Genomic DNA, 21,206 nt, shown 5'->3' with positions numbered 1-21,206 from the left:
CATCTGCATGATTAAACCTCGGCCTCCTCCACAACCCCTTATCATAATCCAGACATTCCTTTCTATTGATGATGACCCTTGCAACCAATTGCCAATCAGAAAATCTTTTAATCTACCCATGATCTGGAAGCCGCCACTTCCAGTCATCCCAGATATCCAGACCGAACCAATGTACACCGTACATGTATTCATTGATAACTTCTGTCTCCCTAAAATGTGTAAAACCAAGTTGTGCACTGATCACCTTGGACGCATGTTCTCAGGATCTCCTGAGGGCTGTGTCACAGGCTACTTGTCACTCATATTTGGCTCAGAATAAACCTGTTGAAATATTTTACAGAGTTTGACTCTTTTCATTGACAATACACACAATATGGATGAATGCACTATGTTATGATTTATGGATTTACTAAAGCTACATGATATATGATTACATTTGTAAGACATTCTGGAAAGGGCAAAAATTGAGGTAAAGAAAATGTATCGCCGGGTGCGGTGGCTCAAGCCTGTAATCCCAGCACTTTGGGAGGCCGAGACGGGCAGATCATGAGGTCAGGAGATCGAGACCATCCTGGCTAACACGGTGAAACCCCGTCTCTACTAAAAAAATACAAAAAACTAGCCGGGCGACACGGCAGGCGCCTGTAGTCCCAGCTACTCGGGAGGCTGAGGCAGGAGAATGGTGTAAATCCGGGAGGCGGAGCTTGCAGTGAGCTGAGATCCAGCCACTGCACTCCAGCCTGGGTGGCAGAGCGAGACTCCGTCTCAAAAAAAAAAAAAAAGAAAATGTATCTGTGGTTTCCAGGGCTTGGGAGTTCAGGAGGTTGACTATGAAGGAGACAAGGGCATTCTTTGTGTTGTTAAGGAAACTGTTCTATATCTTGACTGTGGTGATTTACATGATTATATACATTTGTTGAACTTCTCTGAACTCTAAAAAGGATGGATGTTACTGCATGTAAATGATGGCTCAATAAACCTAACTTTAATTTTTAAGAAAATATTAACAGGTTTTTAAAATGCTGTTAACCAGGGACAAATATAATAAGGGTCAGGGCCAAGTGAATGAGAAAAATCTGGTAAGAAGGAAGCACAGGGATTTAACCCAGAATGAAGAGAATCTAAAGGGAGAAAAAATTCTCAGGAGAAGATAAAACCAAGAAATTAGAGCTAAGATGTCTTCAAAAACCAGCTTCACTCTGGCCTGAGAGGTCATCAGGAAAACACAGAGTATCTAAGAAATCAGAACGAATTTCCAGCTGCTCTAGTACTGAGCCAACTGAGAGTCACATGAGGAATGTGGAAGACAGATTGGTGGCCCTGAAGACCGCGGTCCCCTGATGTACACACCCTGCATAATCCTCTCCACTTGGGTGTGGGTAAAACTTGTAAAGGTGGCGGGAATTCACATCAAAGATTAGGTGACTAGTCAGGAGATTTTGAGTTCATCAAAAGGCAGGTTGCCTGGGCGAACATGATCTAATCAGGTGAGCTTTAAAAGAAGGGCTAAGATTATTCCATCAGACTTGAAGCAAACAGCTAATGGTATTGTGAACGATCTGTGCGGTAACTGAAGCAAACACCTGGGGACAACCCCTAGGAGTGGAGAGTCCACCAACTCCAGCCTACAGTCAACAAGGAAATGGGAACTGAGCTTGCCAACAGTCAGTGATCTTGAAAGCCTCAGATGATGTCAAAATCCCAACTAACACATTGATTTCATCCCTGTAAGGTTCTGAGCTGAAAACCTAGCTACACCATGCCCAGATTTCTGACCTACAGAAACTTTAAGATAATACATGTGTGTGTTGGTTTAAGCCACTACGTTTGTGGTGAGTTTGCCACGCAGCAATAGAAGGCCAATTCAAAGAGTGATTCATGAATTAAAATGTGTCAAGTTAGTTTAGTCAATGAGAATATTTTCATGCTTTGACTCCAAGGGCTCCTCACCCAATAGTAAGTTATTTTTAATGTTTTACTATGCATTAAATGAAAAAGCATCAAAAAGGTTAACATCATAGAGGGAAGAGGAGGGAGACGAAGAAAACAACAGCGTGTTTTTTTTTTTTTGGCAAGGGTTTCATTGTCATCCAGGCTGGAGTGCAACGGTGCCATCATAGCTCACTGCAGCCTCCGTCTCCTGGGCTCACTTCAGCCTCTCGAGTACCTGGGACCATAGGCACATGCACTACACTCAGCTAATTTTAAAAATTTTCTTTTTGTATAGACAGGGTCTCACTATGTTGCCCAGGCTGGTCTCGAACTCCTAGCCTCAGGGGATCCTTCTGCCCTTGGCCTCCCAAAGTGTTGGGATTATACACATGAGCCACTGCATCTGGTTAGGAAACATCTTTGGAGAATAATTTCATTAATTCTGCCCAGTGGTGGCCACAGAAAGCCAGGATTAATGGAGTAAACTGGTGGAGAGGCCTTCTGCTGGAGCTCCCTGGCCTTGTTTCCTCACACTTGGCAATGTGCTGTCCCTACAGCCTTTTCTTCTTTAGTTTCAGGCCACAACTGCAGCCACCCAGGTACTAAGACTCCTCTCTGGGCTGGACACCCTCCCACAGGTCTCCAGGACCCACAGTGACATCCAGAGTAGAAACAACAAATCAGTGTTCACACTCTGACCACACTCAGTTGTGGGGCTGGGCACCAGGATATAACCATTCACTTTATCACCATAAAAGAAAGCACAAATCATTACTGCAGAGTCCTCCCATATATGTGAAAATACAGAGAAGGTCCCCACCCCACACCCTAAATAATATCATTCGAATTCTTATGTTAGGTTGCAGTATTCCAGCAAATTTAAAAAAAAAATTACCCTGGCTGGGCACAGTGGCTCACACCTGTAATCCCAGAACTTTGGGAGGCTGAGCCTGGTGGATTACGAGGTCAGGAGATTCAGACCATTCTGGCAAACATGGTGAAACCCCTGTCTCTACTAAAAATACAAAAAATTAGCCGGGCACAGTGGCGGATGCCTGTAGTCCCAGCTCCTCAGGAGGCTGAGGCAGGAGAATGGCGTGAACCCAGGAGGCGGAGCTTGCAGTGAGTTGAGATCGTGCCACTGTACTCCAGCCTGGGCGACAGAGCGAGACTCTGTCTCAAAAAAAAAAAAAAAAAAAAAAAAAAACTACCCTTCATTTTCATCTCCATTTTTTAAAACTGCACTCTTCATTTTCATAAAATTATAGATTCTTTTATCCTAAAGCATTGTTAAATCGGAGTATCATAAAACGGAACTTGCAATAACTTACCCTGTAACTTTTTAGTCTGATGAAATCAACCTTCATAGAGACAAATCGATCTGAATTTCGGCTGATGTTCTTAAGGTGTTCTACGAGATCAGCACAGAATTTGTAACCTCCTTTAAGCACACACAGGACCATGATGTCACTATATCCTATGTCTTTCATAATATCCTTGGCCAGCCGCTCAATTCTGAAAGAAGAATAAAACATATATTAAGGCACAACTACTTCTGAGTATTTATGTTGTGTTAATAAAAATGCATGATGTATTATTGTACATATTCAATTACTCAGGGGAATGTGGAGAAAAGCTTGGGACACAGAAACCCGCAGATAGAAAAGCTTTGCTAAGGTTAAACATAAGGTGTTCAAAACATACTTCTTCTTTTTTTTTTTTTTTTTTTTTTTTTTAAGATGGAGTTTCACCGTGTTGCCCAGGCTGTAGTGCTGTGGCACGATCTTGACTCACTGCAACCTCCACCTATTGGTTCAAGCGATTCTCCCACCTCACCCTCCCAAGTGGCTGGGATTACAGGCACCCACCACCATACCCAGCTAATTTTTGTATTTTTAGTAGAGACGGGGTTTTTCCATGTTGGCCAGGCTGGTCTCTAACTCCTGACCTCAGGTGACCTGGCCACCTCGGCTTCCCAAAGTGCTGGGATTACAGGCATGAGCCACTGTGCCTGGCAGTATTTACTGAATTCTAAAGAAGACATATGATCATAAAAAATGTACATCAGAATATCTGGCATGCTCCTTAAAAAGGAACATTTGGGCCAAGAGTGGTGGCTCACACCTGTAATCCCAGCACTTTGGGAAGCCAAGAAGGGCGGATCACGGATCACTTAAGCACAGGAGTTCGAGACCAGCCTGGCCAGCATGGTGAAACCCCGTCTCTACTAAAAATACAAAAATTAGCTGGACATGGTGGCGGGTGCCTGTAATCCCAGCTACTCAGGAAGCTGAGGCAGGGGAATCACTTGAACCGAGGAGGCAGAGGTTGCAGTGAGCTGAAATTGCACCACTGCACTCCAGCCTGCACGATGGAGCAAGGCTCCATCTCAAAAAAAAAAAAAAAGGAACATTTGTTTCCAACATGATGAAGTAAAGAGGTGAACACATCCTCTCCAGAAAAGCAACTAGAAAACTGGGCAAAACTGCCGAAAACAACCATCTCATCATGTTGGAAATCAACCAAAGGCATACAACAAATTGAGAAGCATTTGATTTTGAAAACACTGAACATTGGGTGGAAACAGCATCAGTCTGGAGCATTCTTGTGTGGGGATGCTTTTATCACCCGCCCCGCCCCCATCCCCAGCTCTGTTGTTCAAACAGGTAGTTCCATCCAGGTGGTGCACGGCCAGAGGAAGCTCACCTGATTGGGAACACTGTAAGCTAAAATGGTCACCTTGGTGGCAGGGCTCCATTATCGTGAGGTGCAGTCCCCGCTGAGCAGTGCACTGGCAGGCTAACTGGGGATTTGATAGGAAGTTCCAGGGAGGAGGTTAGACAGTTGTAGAACAGGGGCACACAATAAGTTCTTCATGCATCTCGATTGACCAGAGGCTGTACATAAGCACAGCAGAGCGAGTTCAAGCCACCCACACATCCCTGGACAATAGAGGCTGTGTACATGTGCGGAGAAGGCACAAGAAAGCTCTGGGGAAAGTAAAAGTCAGAAAGATTTGAAAATGGTTGGAAATTTGAATCTACTTTCAAGCCCCCATGCACCCCCATGGGTGGCAGACTTACTGGCTTGACGTATTTGAGCACAACTTCTAACCAATTGAAGGCCAAACACTACTATTCAGACACAGGGCGATCCCTAATAAGTGAGGCTTAAAAATAAAAACAGGAGAAAAATAAACCTCACAGACATCAGAAGTCACACAGTGAGGTGGGCGGATCTCTTGAGGTCAGGAGTTCGAGATCAGCCTGGCCAACATGGTGAAACCCCATCTCTACTAAAAATACAAAAGTTAGCTGGGTGTGGTGGTGTGCACCTGTAATCCCAGCTACTCGGGAGGCTGAGGCAGGAGAATCACTTGAACTCAGGAGGCGGAGGTTGCAGTGAGCGAGACTGTGCTATTGCACTCCAGTCGGGGCGAAAAGAGTAAAACTCTGTCTAAAAAAAAAAAAAAAAAGAAAAAAAAAGTAGAATTACACAGAGTGGAAGACAAAAAAAGGAAACAATAATAGCAATGAATAGAAAATAGGGTACTAAACTGATTATATCAATACTCATTTTAAATATGAATAGTCTAAATATAGCAATTAAAAGACAGACTGTCAGGGTGGATTCAAAAAAAGATCTAACTCTATATTGCCTACAAAAAACTCACTTTATGGCTTACACTTGTAATCCCAGCACTTTGGGAGGCTGGGGCAGGCAGATCCCTTCAGGTCAGGAGATCAAGACCATCTTGACCAACATCATGAAACCCCATCTCTACTAAAAATACAAAACATTAACCAGGTGTGGTGGTGCATGCTTGTAATCCCAGCTACTTGGGAGACTGAGGCAGGAGGATCGCTTGAACCCAGGAGTTGGAGGTTGCAGTGAGCCAAGATTGCGCCACTGCACTCCAGCCTAGGTGACAGAGTGAGACTCTATCTCAAAAAAAAAAAAAAAAAAAAAAGAAGAAACTCACTTTAAATATAAATATAAAAACACAGATGGATTAAAAGTAAAGGGATGGAGGATGGAGAAAACCATGCTATGCTAACATTAATCAAAAGAAAGAAAGTTGGAATAGCTATTTTAATTTCAGACAGATCAGACTTCTGAGTAAGGAATATGCAGGGATAAAGAGCATCATTACACAATAATAAGGAGGTCAATTCTGAAAAGAGACATCATAATTCCCAATATGTATGCTCCTAACAGCAAAGTGTTAAAAACCTAATAGAACTGCAAGGAGAAACAGGCATATCCACTATTTGGAGACTTCAACATCCCCTCTATCAGTAATTGACAGATCCAATAGTCAGAGAATCAGTAAGCATATAGCTGAACCGAGAAGTGCCATCAACTGACTGGATCTAATTAATCTAACACATATACAATACTTCACCCCACAACAGCAGGATATACATCCTTCTTAAAAGATACCAGTAAGAAAATAAGCCTAAGACAAGCCATAGGCTGGGAGTAAATATTTGCAAATCATATATCTGATAAAGGACTATTATCCAAAATATATAAAGAACTCTTACAGTTCAATAAGAAGACAGTTGAATTTAAAAATTGGCAAAAGACTCGAAAAGACCTCTCTCCAAAGAAGACATATGAATAGCTAACAAGTATACTAATGATTAGGGAAACACAAATTAAAACCATGGTGCAATACCATTAGACAGCCACGAGAATGGCTGTAATCAAAAAGACAGACAGTATTAAATGTTGGCAAGTATGTGGAAAAACTGAAACCTTCATACGCTGCTGGTGGCAATGTAACAATGCAATGCAGCCACTTTGGAAAATAACTGGCAGTTTCTTATACTTACCAGAAAACCCAGAATTCCATGTTGAGAAGTCCATCCAAGAGAAATGAAAAGGTATGTCCACACAAAACTTATATGTGAATTTTTTTTTTTTTTTTTTGAGATGGTGTCTGGCTCTGTCACCCAGGCTGGAGAGCAGTGGTGCAATCTCGGCTCAATGCAAGCTCCACCTCCCAGGTTCACGCCATTCTCCTGCCTCAGCCTCCCAAGTAGCTGCGACTACAGGCCTGTGCTACTATGCCTGACTAATGTTTTTTATTTTTTTGCAGAGATGGGTTCTCACTATGTTGCCCAGACTGGTCTCAAACTCCTGGCTCAAACAATCCTCTTGCCTCAGCCTCCCAAAGTGCTGGGATTACAGGAAGAAGCCACTGCACCCAGTCCTATAAATTACATCTTAATTTTTTTTTTTTTTTGAGACAAGATCTCACTATTTGAGACTACCCCAGGTTAGTCTCAAATTTTGGGGCTCAAGTGATCCCCCCCATTTCAGCCTCCGGAGTAGCCTGGATTACAGGTGCATGCCATAGCCCCTGGCTTATAAATTTATTTTAAAGGTGAAGACGGACATTCTTGGGCCTCACTCTAGAATATTGATTTGAAATTTCTAGACATAAAGCTTAAGAATATGCATTTTTCACAAGTTCACTGGAGGATTCTCTTGTGCAAAGAAAAAGCTTGGGGTAACCCTATCCAGGAGTCAATCATGTTCTGACTGATTTTAAATTAATTTAAAATTAGAAAATTCAGGTAAGAAATGCAAGAATTTGTTTAAATTAGGAGCTTCCCAAACTGGTGTTAAGGGAAATCTCTTCTGAGCGTTATAAATAGGTAAACTGAGTACAGAGTCTCCGTTTGCACAAAAATGGTTGGTTTAATTGTTAAAGTCAAGCAGGTTTCTTTTCTTTCTTCTTCTTTACTTTTGGTTGGAATTTCCATATTTTTAACATGCTAATGTTTGTTTTGATTTGTCAACTGAGAGACAAAAATACCGGGAGATACAAAATTTCCAAAGTTTATTTGATCACGGAACTGTCCCCCCTCTGTGAGGGCGGGACTTCTATGCCACGGAAAAGCCATCTTAGGACATTGTCATTTTGAGGCTGTTACTTATAATAGCTTATGTATGTATATCCTTCTTACCATATTACCATACCGCCTGAACACACGTCCAGGTAAACTGTTCAGTTTAAGCATACATTCATTTTATTTCAAATTCACAGCCCTATATAAAAGTTTTCTCTACCATTATATAAAGGAGCTCAGGAATAGGGTCCTAAAGTATATTGTGGGATTCACACAAGTGTGGGCCAGCCCAGTGCGGGACCAAGGCTGACACAGGAAATCACACTCACCTGTCCACAATGATGCCATGAGGGATGAGGACACATTCCAAGTCTCCATAATAGTGCTGTGGGTACGTGAATAAATTCAAGTCATACCCTGGCCAATCGTCCATAATCTGCAAATCAAATTATTTTGGTTATGGTATTTTTTCATCAGAAATTTCTGTTTAAAACGTAACAAAAGAGTATCATTTGAAAGCAGAATTCCCTCAACTTACGAAAAGTTGAGTGGAACAAGGTTGTTTCCACAACTTGATACAAGGCTTAGTACTAAAGAGAATGGAGCACTCCATTCCCAACTATTGGCATCATAAAATATTCGTTTTGTTTTGTTTTGTTTTGTTTTGTTTTGTTTGAGACTTTGAAACAAGAGCCTTTCTCTGTCACCCAGACTGGAGTGCAGTGGGGTGATCTCAGCTCACTGCAACCTCTGTCTCCCAGGTTCAAGCAATTCTCCTGCCTCAGCCTCCTGAGGAGCTGGGACTACAGACATGTGCCACTATGCCCAGCTAATTTTTGTATTTTCAGTGGAGATGGGGCTTTGCCATGTTGGCAAAAGACCAATGGTCTTGAACTCCTGAACTCAAGTGATCTGCCTGCCTTGGCTTCCTAAAGTGCTAGTTTACAGGCATGAGCCACCACGCCTGGCCTATCATACAATAAAAACATGAAGTCAGTGTTTTATAGCTAACCCGAGGTATTATTTATGAGTGCATATGTGTAATACATAATCTGTCTCCAAATTATATAATTATCATAAATAACATATTTATAATTCTAAAATACAGTATCATTATTATATTATTATACATACTACAACATTTCTATTTATTGTAAGTGCCTCATCTGCCTGGAAAAGATTTCTTATTAAAAGTATGTATCTCCTGGGATCAGAGTAGACCCAAACTTTTGAGTGTCTAGTCATTATAGTAAAGACTTTAAAACGATGTACTATGTTGGACACTTAAACTGTCCTATTAGAAACTGATGGTCCAAAAAATTGGCCTATTCACATAGTGGATGGACTGATTGTAAGTCTCCCTCTCGCTTAGGACTTGATGTACTAGTTTTACGGTCAGTATAGTAAAGAGGTGGGGGAGAAAGGGAAGGGGAAGGTGGAGTTACTTTTACTCTCGGAACATCAAGAAAAGATGTAACAATGAAGTGTTACGCACTCAAATCACACTCTAGCTGTATACCAGTTTCCCATTCTTTTTTTTTTTTCTTTTTCTTTCTGAGACAGGGTCCCGCACTGTCACCCAGGCTGGAGTGCAGTGGTGTGATCTCTGCTCACTGCAACTCTGCCTCCCAGGTTCAACTGATCCTCCAGCCTCAGTCCCCTGAGTAGCTGGGACTACAGGTGTGTGCCACTATGCCCAGCTAATTTTTATGTGTTTTTTTAGAGATGGGGTTTTGCCAGGTTGCCCAGGCTGGTCTTGAGCTCCTGGACTCAAGCCATCTGCCTGCCTTAGCCTCCCAAAGTGCTGGGATTACAGGTGTGGTCCAGCACACCTGGCCTCAGTTTCCCATTCTTTACTCACTCCTGCACACTTTGACTCCTCTGGCCAGCTTTGAGCTTCTGAGGCCTTTCACAATGCAGACCCACCCTAATTTCCCAGCCCAACTCCCTACATCTTTGCTTCCTGCCTTCAGAATGGTTTGCAGTCAAGTCAGGATCCTTCCCAGCTCTGGGTTTCATTCATTCATTTACCGGGCACCCCTTCATTCTCTCTCCCCCTTTCCTCCTCTACCTCTGTATTCCGAACTCAGAAGCCCAGGTCACACCCCACTTCTTCATGGAGGGCTTGCTGACTGCCCCCAGCCTCTGATCTGCTTTCCCAAATTCCTGGTGCCCCTTGTAGCTCTCTGTCCTACCCAAGGCTCCCATGCAGGATCCTTGAGAAGGCTCCTGTCCCTTGGAATTGTCACTGACTCCTTTCTTTCATCCCCCTCAGGCAACACAGTAGAAAACTGTATCTTCAATTCCCTCGAAATGTATCCAGGACCACCTCTCAGCACCTCCACTGCTGTTCCCCCACCCCCAGGCCAGTCAATTGCCACCATCATTTCTCTCAGGATTGTCCTAGGAGCCACTACAGTTGTCTCCCTGCTTCCACTTTGCAGCCCTTCCACACGGAAGCAGACATGCTCCTTTAAAAATGCACATCATAGCCAGGCACAGTGGCTCATGCCTGTAATCTCAGCACTTGAGAGGCTGAGGCGGGAAGACCCCTTGAGGCCAGGAGTTAGAAATCAGCATGGGCAACACAGCAAGATCCTGTCTCTGCAAACAGTTAAAAAATTACCCTAGCAAGGTGGCGTGTGCCTGTAGTCCAAGCTACTCAGGAGGCTAAGGTAGGAGGATCACTTGAGCCCAGGAGTTAGAGGCTGCAGTGAGCTATGAGTGCCACTGCACTCCAGCCTGGGTGACAGAGCAGGACCTTGTCTCTCAAAAAATAAAAATAGACAAACAAAGGACATCCTATCATGGCAGCCTTCTGCTTAGATTTTTTTCAAGGGCTTATCATTTTACTCTGAGTAAAGACCAGAGTCCTCACTGTGGCTCACCACGGATTACCTGTCTGACTCATTCCTGGCACTCTTCCTCTTCCCTCTGCTTCAGACGCTGTTCTCTTGCAAGTCCTCTGATCTGCCAATCACGCCCCCGCCTCCCGAGTTTTGCACTGGCACCTCCTCTTGCCTGCAACACTCTTCCTCCAGATTTCCACATGGCTATCCTCTACTTCTTTCAAGTCTCCATTCAACGTCACCTCTGCAGAGAGGCCTTCCCTGACCTTCATAGCCTGTTTTACCACTGGATGACGTGTGTGTGCATGGATGTGTTCTGTCGGAATATGAGCTCCTTCTGGCAGAGACTTTTTCTCATTCATTGTTCAATCCCTCAGCGCCCAGAATGCTGATCTGGAATACGGTAAGTGCTCACAAATGTTCAATGAATGAATGGATGACACAGTCTCCATCCTTCGGCTACCTGAAAACCTGAACTCCAGCCTGAACTCTCAGTTTGTCTCCTTGTGATAAACAGCACCACTGTTCAAGGTTCTGGAGATTCCAGTGTATCATAATCATTGGCTGACTGGTGGCCAAATGATGTATATCCCCTATGTTATTTTTTAAGAGACAGAATCTCCCTCTGTTGCCTACACTGGAGTGGAGGGCCACAATCATAGCTCACTGCAGCCTCGAACTCTTAGGCTCAAGCGATCCTCCCACCTCAGCCTCCCAAGTAGCTGGAGATAAGGAGTGCACAATGACACTCAGCTTATTTTCTTTGATTTTTTTGCAGAGATGAGGTCTTGCTATGTTGCTCAGGCTGGTCTCAAACTCCTGGCCTGAAGGGATCCTCCCACCTTGGTATCCCAAAACACTAGGATTATAAGTGTGAGCCACCATGCCCGGTCAATCTGCATATATGAAAAGTGTCTCATTTGCTCTTCCTCTACCATCAAACTGGCTGGTGGGACTGCTGGATTTGCACCAAGCTCCTCTGACTGCCACCGTGAGAACTCCTTGTACCTGCTATAACCTCTAACACCACAGCAGCTGGCCAGAGTCTAGACTACCAGTTGTATATCAGGAGACTCCAGGAGAGCCTCTGGCAGGCCACAGTAAAGACCAGACCAGGAGAACCCTGACTGGCCCCCGACCCCAGGGGGATCACCCAGGTGTACAGCACTTTCTGGATCCCCTTCCAGACCACATATACTATCTACCCCACTTTCTGGAGCTCCTCCACCAGTGACACTATTAACAGGTGGTCTTCTGAATCCATTACTCCAACCACATCAATCCTTTACTGCCCCCTGTTCTGGTTGAATCTCGGAGAATACTCTCCACTCCACTTTCAAGAGTTTGGCTCTGACACTTATTACTGTGATGTTAGGGAGATGACTTACCCTCTCTGCAATCCAGTTTCCCCTTGCTTTAAATAAGACACAATAAAACCTATGGATAGGGTTACTGTAAGGATAATATACTTGGAATACCTGGAGCACTGCATGATGTATAACGCATGATGTTTGACACGTGATGCCAAAAAAAGGAAAGAGACTAAAAGTGCCAAAAATGAATGCCAAAAATAGGAAAAGATGATAGGAAAATGACAAATGAAACAAACCTATAGATTAAAACTGTAACATGGATCCATAGGCCAGAGGCAGCACAGAGTACTGTGTTAAGAGCATGGACGTGGAAGTCTCACACACCTGGGACAAGTCTGCCAGCTATGAGGCCTTGGGCATATTAAATTCTCTAAGTCTTAGTGTATTCATCTATGAAATGGAGTTAGTGCCTGCCTCATATGGCTATGGTGAGCGTTAAATAAGATAATGAATGTAAGACTCATATCAGTATCTGGTCTACAGTACTTATGCAATAAATGCTGATCATTTAGATGAACTGAAACATCAAACATTTAACAACAAATTATATGTGTTAATTCATCTAAAGAAGTGCCTCAAACCTATATACCGGTCTTATTATCTTAGTTAAAACTATACATTTGAGGCCTGGCACACTGGCTCATGCCTGTAATCCCAACACTTTGGGAGGCTGAAGTGGGAGGATCACTTGAGCCCAGGAGTGCGAGACCGGCCTGGGCAATATACCCCATCTTTACAAAAAAGAAAAAGAAATTGGTCTGGCGTGATGGCATGTGCCTGTAGTTTCAGTTACTTGGGAAGCTGAGGTGGGAGGATTGCTTGAGCCTAGGAGGTCAAGGCTGTAGTGAACCATGATCGCGTCACTGCACTCCAGCCTGGGCAGCAAAGTGAGACTGTCTCAAGAAAACAAAACAAAAAGTATAAAAGTAAAAAATATATTTCTCTAAAACTGTTATATAATCCAAATTGGCCATTATTTTCAATTAATCTGAAATAGTGAGTTTTCATTGTTGAGATGAAAGTCAATTCAAGATGATGGAAATACTGGTTTGTGCTTTGTTAATTTCAATGGTGCATGCAAATCCTGTTGTAAATAAATTGAAACCTGCAGGAATGGAGGTTGCTATGAACTGTAGATATTTGTTATTCACTTGCTTTTTAAAAAATCAAAACCAGAGTCTGTAGATAGTTTCAGTATCACAGATAATATGCTCTAAGTGTATTCAGCACAATGCTTTCTCTGTTCAAAACAGCAAAACATAGCCAAGCTGGGGGAAGTGACAAACCCATTAACTGAGTCATTTTATGCAACATCCAAATCCCAGAACTAATTCTGATTCTCTTTTTCACACTGAAGATGCACTGAAAACTTTGTAAGTCATTAAGAATTTTTTTTTGTGCTTAGACTATTTTTTGCATATAAGAAGCTAATCTCTACTCCTCTCTCCTGCTGAGCTCCACAGATTGGCCCGGCTCTCTCCTTCAGGCCATAGCTCTCATCTGTCCTCCACCAGCAAGAGAAAGGGGGTCTTATCCCTTCATTCTAATTCAAAGAATCCCAGATAGGAGTTCTGGGATTCCTGTCCCAACCCCAGAGCCAGGGAGGGAGGTACCCTAGGAAGGGCCCCACCCCAAAACCACACATCTTGAAAAGTGGGGACAAGTGGTTTGCTAAAAGATTCCCAGGTTTTGTTCACAGAGGAACAAAGGAGGTTCGACAGGCCAACCACCTCGTATCCACATGCCTTCCTCTTCTGTGGTGGGTTTGCCCCTCAGAAGGAAAACTCATTACCACCTAGTAGAGCTGTGCCTGATTACTTATCTCTGATACTGCCATATTTTCACTGGGGGTGATGGGAAGCCAGCCATAACAGAAACACAACAATCATTTCAGATTTTTCTCTTCTCCTGATTCCTACCAAACTCACTTAGGTAAGTACTAATGATGGCTCCCTTGATAATCCTTTGGCGAAAGCCAAACCAGACAAAAACAAACAAACAAACAAAAACATGTCTAATAACCCAATCCCCAAAGCCAGGTGGATAGAGAAGATCTTTCTCTCTCCCTGAGAAGTAACAAAGAGGTATCAACCAGGAATCTGGTGACTTTATTAGCTCCAGATCAAATGGCAAGCCAACTCGGAGCAAAATTTCTCACCTTAGGATCTACCTCTCTTATGTGGCAATTAGCATTTGCTACCATTTATTGTTAATGGTATAAATGTCCCACCTCCCCAGTTCAACTGAAAGCCATTTATAGGCAAGAGCCATCTTAAATTTCTTAATATTCCCTTCTCTTGCACAAACTTTACTTCTCGTTTTATGCATATAACATCTGACTCTACATCCCTTGCCATCTTTATCAACAGACTTCTACCAATTCAGAATTTTCTTCTCTACCTCATTCCTGGACAATTCCTTGGGTAATTTACTTCAATACCTACCTGGACAATCCTTCCAACACCTTCATCTTGCAGCTCCTTCACCAGCTCAAACTACATACCTAGCTCAAACCACATCTTTATTCCTCATTTAGCAATATATTCACTTAGCCACACCAGTCCTACAGACGGCCCCAACCCTGAAATTCCATCCTGGAATCACAACTTCCTATGTAGCATAGTGATTGAAAGCTGGTTCAAATCCTGCTACTGCCATTTGCTACTTATGACCTGGGTGATTTACTTACTCTCTCAGTGCCTCAGTTTCCTCCTCCATAAAATGGGGAGTACACTAGACCTCCCTTACAGATTTGTGCTCAAGAAATGCTTGCTATTATTACCTGCCCTCTGCCCCCTTTTTGAGACAGGGTCTCACTCTGATGCCCAGGCTGGATTGCAGTGGCACGATCATGGCTCATTGCAGCCTTGACTTCCTGGGCTCAGGTGCTTCTCCCACCTCAGCCTCCCCAGTAGCTGAGACTACAGGCATGCAACGCCACGCCCAGCTAATTTTTGTATTTTTTGTAGAGAGAGGGTTGGCTGCTCAGGCTGGCCTCAGACTCCTGGGCTAAAGTGATTCACCCACCTCGGTCTCCCAAAGTGCTGGGATTACAGGTGTGAGCCACCACTCCCAGCCACCTGCCCCTTTTGAAAACTGGTACTAATTTGATATTTTATATCCCATCCTTGAGAGCTTTCTATTCTCCCAGTAAACTCACCCTCTCCAGCTTTCCCTTCCCTCCTGCCTTACCTGCCATGAGTTGCCTTCTACCAGCAGCTTCGATTGACTCTGAAATTGCCTGCTTATATCCAACTTGAGGTTAATCGAATTGTTCCAAGTTCTACTGGAGAAAAGGATGTAAATGCAGGGACTATCTCTATTATACATGGACTATTTCCCACCTTGGTGGGCTCTCATACAAGCACCAAGCCCCATGGCAGCTGGTCCAGTTTATACTCATTTTTTTGTTTTTATTTTTATTTTATTTATTTATTTTTTTTGAGAAGGAGTTTCACTCTTGCTGCCCAGGCTGGAGTGCAATGGTACAATCTCGGCTTGCTGCAACTTCCACCTCCCAAGTTCAAGCAATTCTCTTGCTTCAGCCTCCCAAGTAGCTGTGATTACAGGCATGCACTACCACGTCCAGCTAATTCTGTATTTTTAGTAGCAGCAAAGTTTCACAATGTTGGTCAGGATTTTATTGAACTCCTGACCTCAGGTGATCCACCCACCTTGGCCTTCCAAAGTGCTGGGATTACAGTTATGAGCCACCTCACCTGGCCCTCTATTCTCTTTATACCCCTCTTACTACCTCTTTGCATCTTTCAAAAAATTACCTTGCTTCCAGGAGGACCTCTGTTGACACCAATAGACTGGGCTATTTACAATGTTCTCTCACTTGTTTCTTAGACTTCAACAATTTACCTACTCTATCTGTGCATCTAGATTCACCTTATTCTTTTCTAAAAGTATCTAGTATGTTATGGTAGTACAAGTTGAGTACCCCTCATCCAAAAGGCTTGGGACCAGATGTGTTTCCAATTTCTGATGTTTTTTTTCCCTTTGGATTTTGGAATATTTGCATTATACTTCCTGGTTGAGCATCCCTCATCTGAAAATCCGAAATCCAAAATGTTCCAGCGAGTATTTCCTTTCAGCATTATGTTGGCGCACAGAAAGTTTCAGATTTGGGGGCATTTTGGATGTTGGATTTTTGGATTAGGAATGCTTAACTTGTACTGTATTTTAACTGTTCTACCAATGGAGTGGTTGTTTAAAAGATTCTCCCCACTAATGACTTTGTAATTGTTAAATACAGTGGCTGTTTTCCATCTTGGTATCCAACTTGCTGTCCCTGTAGCATCTGACACTTCTGATGACCTCTTGACATCGCCCTTCCTGCTCAACAATGCTCTGTTCCCAAGGCACCCACCACCCTGCCTGCCCTCCCACCCTTCAGCGTTCTTTCTCGGTTCCTTCAACCGGCTTCTCCCCCACAGGCAGCCTCTTACATTTGGGACTTTCCAGGCTTCCATCCTTAACAGTTGCTTTAATTGTTTTTTCCACATTCACTGAGCATTCCTGAACATTAAATATTATTCTTTCTGCTGATTTCCAGATCTCTCCAATCGCTCTCCTGAATTGCAAATGTGAATTTCAAATTGCCTGTAGTGCAGCCCGATCTGTGGGCCTTACAGGCACTGCAGACTCAATTTGTCTAGAATGAACTTAATGATTGCCTTTTTGCGTTTTAGTCTCCCTCCCATCCATCACACTGCTAGGCTTGCCCCTCCTCCTGGGGCAACTGGAATGGTTTGTGTAAACGCATAAATCGGATACAATGATTCTTTTGCATTTGATATGCAGGTCTCTGCCTGCAGTCCACATGGCTACTCCTGTGTACCCTTCAGATCTTAGCTCAAAGGTCACTGCAGAGAGGCTGCCCTGACCACCTGAGCAAAAGCATCACTCCCCGCTTCTCCTCCAATTACCCCCTATCCTGTTACCCTCCTCCTATTGCACATCTCTATTGGAAATTTTCTCTATTTGTTTACACACTGCTTGCCTGTGTCTTCTCTAGAACGCAAGCTCATGAAGACAAGGCCTTTGTCTTTTGCACCCCAGAGCCTACAACACCTTCTGCAACCCAGCAGGACAATAAACTTATGGAAGGAATAAATCAACTCCTCATCCTTTAAGAAGGAAAGGGCCTGCTGTTAAATTAAGCACTGAGCCCCACATTTCAACCTGACCAGTTCTGTCTGTGTGTGTCACGTTTCCCTCCCCAGCCCACTTACTTTAGTTCAGGCCATTCATATTCCTAAACAGATTATCTGTGAATGACAAGCTGATCCCTGGAAAGAGATGGCAAGTGAGCTCCACCCACCATCCTCACCACCACTGAGTTTCACACTGAACTTGACACAAGTTATAACCACCACCTTCTAGGAAAACCACTTCTCAGGGAGCAGGGAGGACGTGGCCACAAGGTCAAGAACGGATTAGATCCTAGCACACTGAGAGATGGGTACCCTCTGGCTGACACCGCCAGGAGGCTCAGTTCTGGGAAACCAGCATCCCACACCCTCCCATCCGGACACACTGCTAGATATTTGACATGCATCCTCCCAATTCGCTCCAGAGCCCAGCCTGCTGTTGCTCCCTTTTACAGACAAACCATAGTTCCCGCAGGAGCCCTCAGCGTGTCCCAGAGCTCCTGCAGAGGCCTCCACTGCCAGAGAGCCCCCCAACCTGGGTACCAAAGGCTTCAGAGCTCAAGCTCTGTCAACTTGAGCTACTTTATTTCCTAGATGCCTTCAAAACCCCTCAGTGTCCTTTTTAAAAACAAAACTTGAAGCCCGCTCTGGAAGAGGAGGCCCAGGAAGAAGGAGGCCTACAGAGCAGCACGCCGGTGTCTCTGGGGCCCCGCCCGGCTCGCAGAAGCGGCTCCCCGTGGCTCGCGGGGATGGGGACGGCTGGGCGCCGGCGGGACGCTGCAGGAGCGGGCTACCGGCCGGAGGACGCGGGGGGACGCTGGGAACTCGGGGTGAAGGGACCGGACTCGGCGTTTCGTCAGATTGGGGGCGGGGAGAGGAGGCCAGGGTCTGAGGATGGAAGCGATCCCCGCCGGGAGGGAGAACAAAGCGGTGGCCTGCTGTCTCCCCCGACGCACGGCAGGCATTTAATCTACAAGCAGGGTGCCAGGGAGGAAGGGGAGCGGGGCGAGCCCCAAAATCGGGAGTTTGCATTTACCACGACGCCTCGCCCGTAGTCTGGCGCCTCCTCGCTGCTCCCGGCCATGTTTCTCCCGGGGAACGCGGGAAGGGAAGACGACGCGGGAAGGAGCTGGGAGGGCGAAGGCTGCGTGGGGGAAGGGACTTGGGGATGGGGACCGGGCCGCCCCGCCCCGCCCCGGCCCCACCGGCTGGAAGCAGCGGCCTGGCGCGGATCCAGGGCCCCGGCGCAGCGCCCCCTCCCCTGGTGAGGCCGCGGGGGCGCGGGGAGCAGCTGCCAAGCCGCGACCGCTCCCCTGAGCGCGGGCCCCGAGCGCGTCCCTCGCGGCCACTGCTGTCGCCGCCGCCGCCTGCCTGATGGTCGCCTGCAGCCCCCGGCCTCGACGCCAGGCCCCGCGGGGACTCGGGAGCACGAGGCAGCCCGCGGCAGGAAGAGAACGTGTCCCCCAGGCCCCCGCTTCCCAGATCCACCGTCCTAGCCCTCGGGCTAACAATCTCCTTGACTCCTCCCTGCCAGATTTCGTGCATGCGATTGTCCCAAGCAGAAGCGTGAAAGAGCCTGTGAGCTGGCGTGCTCTTGGAGGATGGGCAAGTGTCCTGGATGTGTTTTCAAACCTTGGAGCCGCCACCCACCTCTCTCCACCTCCCCTCACCTCCCTCCACCTTCCTCCACCTTTCTCCACCTTCCCCCCACCTCCCTCATCCCAGGGCCTGGAGCTGGAAAGATTACACCGGGTTGCTTTTAGGGTGGCCCAGATCTGCAGTGATCAGATCTGGGTTTTGAGGATCCGGCCTTTCGGCCTTTGGTCAGCTGCATTCAGGGGAGGACGGGGAGAGATTTTTACACATTCTCTGCTTTACCAGTTTTGCAAGAACATCTGGTCAGATTGTAATTGTTCCAGGTTGCAGCTTTATTAAAGCAATCACTCTCTTCTGATTAGAAATCCTTCTGGTATGAGTCTGTTGTTCATTTCAAGCCCTCTCACATCCCTGCGCTCCAGTTCTTTGTCCACTCCTGCAGGGTCCTGCTTTTTCTGGGTGTGTCTTCATTCCCCAGGTCCCTGCCATCTCACTAGCTCTTCATTCACTCAGCCCAATTCGGGTTGAAGCCCTGAATCCAAGAGAACTGAAACAGTTTTCCTGATGCAGGCCTCTTTTGTTCATCTTGGGATTCTGGCACACAGAGGAGAGGAATGCTGATTTTGCCTAGTTTAAAGGGGAAATAGTTATCAATCGGTTAATGACGTTCTAGATTGGAAAAATATTAAGTCATTCAGACTTGGCGCCCTGGTCCTGCGCCAGGACCATGGAGGGTGCAGCTCCAGAGATCCCTGAAATCAGGCATCTGCTTGGGAACTGCCTTACAGAAATGGGGGCAGCGCACAGGTAAACATTTTCTCTTAGTAATTGTCAGAGGGTGTCGTTTTGAGCCATTTTTGTAGTCTGCCTCTCACTTCTTTTCCCCAAAGTCAAGCACCATCTTCCGTTTTCATTTTCAAAGACCAGGCCCAGGAACCATATTCACAAGCAACTTCATTAAAATTTCCGGGAGCTGAAAAGTGCTATCATTAGGGTGGTGATCAAACTTGAGAGTTCACAAGACTCTCTTGGGGAGCAGTTTAATGCAGCTTCACTGGGTAGGGAAGATCTGTGGAAGCACCTAGAATCCTGCACCTACTGAGAGACACCAGATGGGTGCGATGTGGATGGCTCATGACCTGTGCTTTAGGGGATTCTACTAGACCATCTTACTGCTTGGATATCAAACTTAGCCGTGAGGCTCAGTGTGGGTGCAGGGCCAGATTGGGGGGTACAAGGAACTTCAAAATATGTCACAGGAGTAGTTGCCATACAGAAGTCAAAAAGCAACAACTTTGGTTCCAGCCTGGACACTGTGGAAGATGTAAGGGAAATGGTAGATAAATCTTCTTCCCTTAGAAAGGCTATTAGTTTAAACGTAAAATCCAACAAGTTCACAGTGAACAATGAAACTTGCTTGAAAGGCAACAATTATTAATGTATGCTCAAGAACATTCTACATAGACTTATACAGGTCATCCTATAAAGGGCACAGAATGATGAGTGAATAGTTTTTTAAAATCTAATTCATTTTCTTTATTATCTTTGTGTATTTTGATAGTATTTTGTGCGGTCTGATTACACTTTGATACTTTGGAGAGCATTAACATAATACAAGATAATACTTGATAACCCAAACAGTATTTGCAAAGACCGGTACCCAGAAATAACAGCTCATCTGTCCAGGCTTTATTCTTAATCTTGCATTAGGAGGATTTAGAGGCAAAAATTCTTTTTAAACCTCAAATTTCTGTTATGTGTTGTATTAGTCTGTTCTCATATCGCTGTAAAGAACTACCTGAGACCTGGATAATTTATGAAGAAAGAGGTTTAATTGACTCACAGTTCTGCAGGCTGTACAGAAAGCAAGGCTAGGAGCCTCAGGAAATTTACAATCGTGGCAGAAGGCAAAGGGGAAGCAAGCATGTCTTACCATGGCAGAGCAGGGGAGAGAGAGAGAGAGAGCAAGGATGTAGTGCCACACACTTTTAAACCATCAGCTCTCGTGAGAACTCACTCACTATAACGAGAACAGTATGGGAGAAATCCACCCCCATGAGCCAATCGCCTCCCACTAGGTCCCTCCCCCAACATTGGTAATTACAATTCAACATGAGATTTGGGTGGGGACACAGTGCCAAACCATATAACATGTCTAGTAGAATAGCTTTGGACTAGGACCTCTATTTTTCTGTAACAATCCATGTTACTTTAGCCAATGAGTCTAAGCCAATTATATCAGTGTAATATACATCAATTTTCTCATCTGTAAAATGGAGCAACACATTTATTCTCTACTGCATATGATGATGAGATGAATGTGAGATAACATGCAAGAGAATTCTTTGCAAAATGCTATGAAACTGTAATATATTATTAACCCGAGATGCTGTAAAAATGTATGACCAAATGTTTGTGAAATTATTCCATGTGAAA

The 21,206-nt window shown here is 44.9% G+C and overlaps 1 protein-coding gene across 1 annotated transcript in view; it reads right to left on the bottom strand.

The window, feature by feature from the left end:
- PRTFDC1 (phosphoribosyl transferase domain containing 1) overlaps positions 1–18,321 on the bottom strand; it is a 108,523-nt gene extending 90,202 nt beyond the window's left edge. Inside the window, exons 1-3 of the mRNA XM_023223310.2 lie at positions 18,211–18,321; positions 8,123–8,229; positions 3,264–3,447 (exon numbers count right to left, since the gene is read on the bottom strand). Of these exons, the coding sequence (XP_023079078.1) occupies positions 3,264–3,447; positions 8,123–8,229; positions 18,211–18,258 (339 nt within the window). The 5' untranslated portion in view covers positions 18,259–18,321. The remainder of the gene's footprint in view (positions 1–3,263; positions 3,448–8,122; positions 8,230–18,210) is intronic.
- Positions 18,322–21,206: the final 2,885 nt, after the last annotated feature.

The sequence above is a fragment of the Piliocolobus tephrosceles genome, chromosome 9 (assembly GCF_002776525.5).
Source record: "Piliocolobus tephrosceles isolate RC106 chromosome 9, ASM277652v3, whole genome shotgun sequence".
NCBI lineage: Eukaryota > Metazoa > Chordata > Mammalia > Primates > Cercopithecidae > Piliocolobus > Piliocolobus tephrosceles.
Note: the sequence above shows the minus strand (reverse complement) of the source record. Positions and strands in the feature narration are given on the sequence as shown.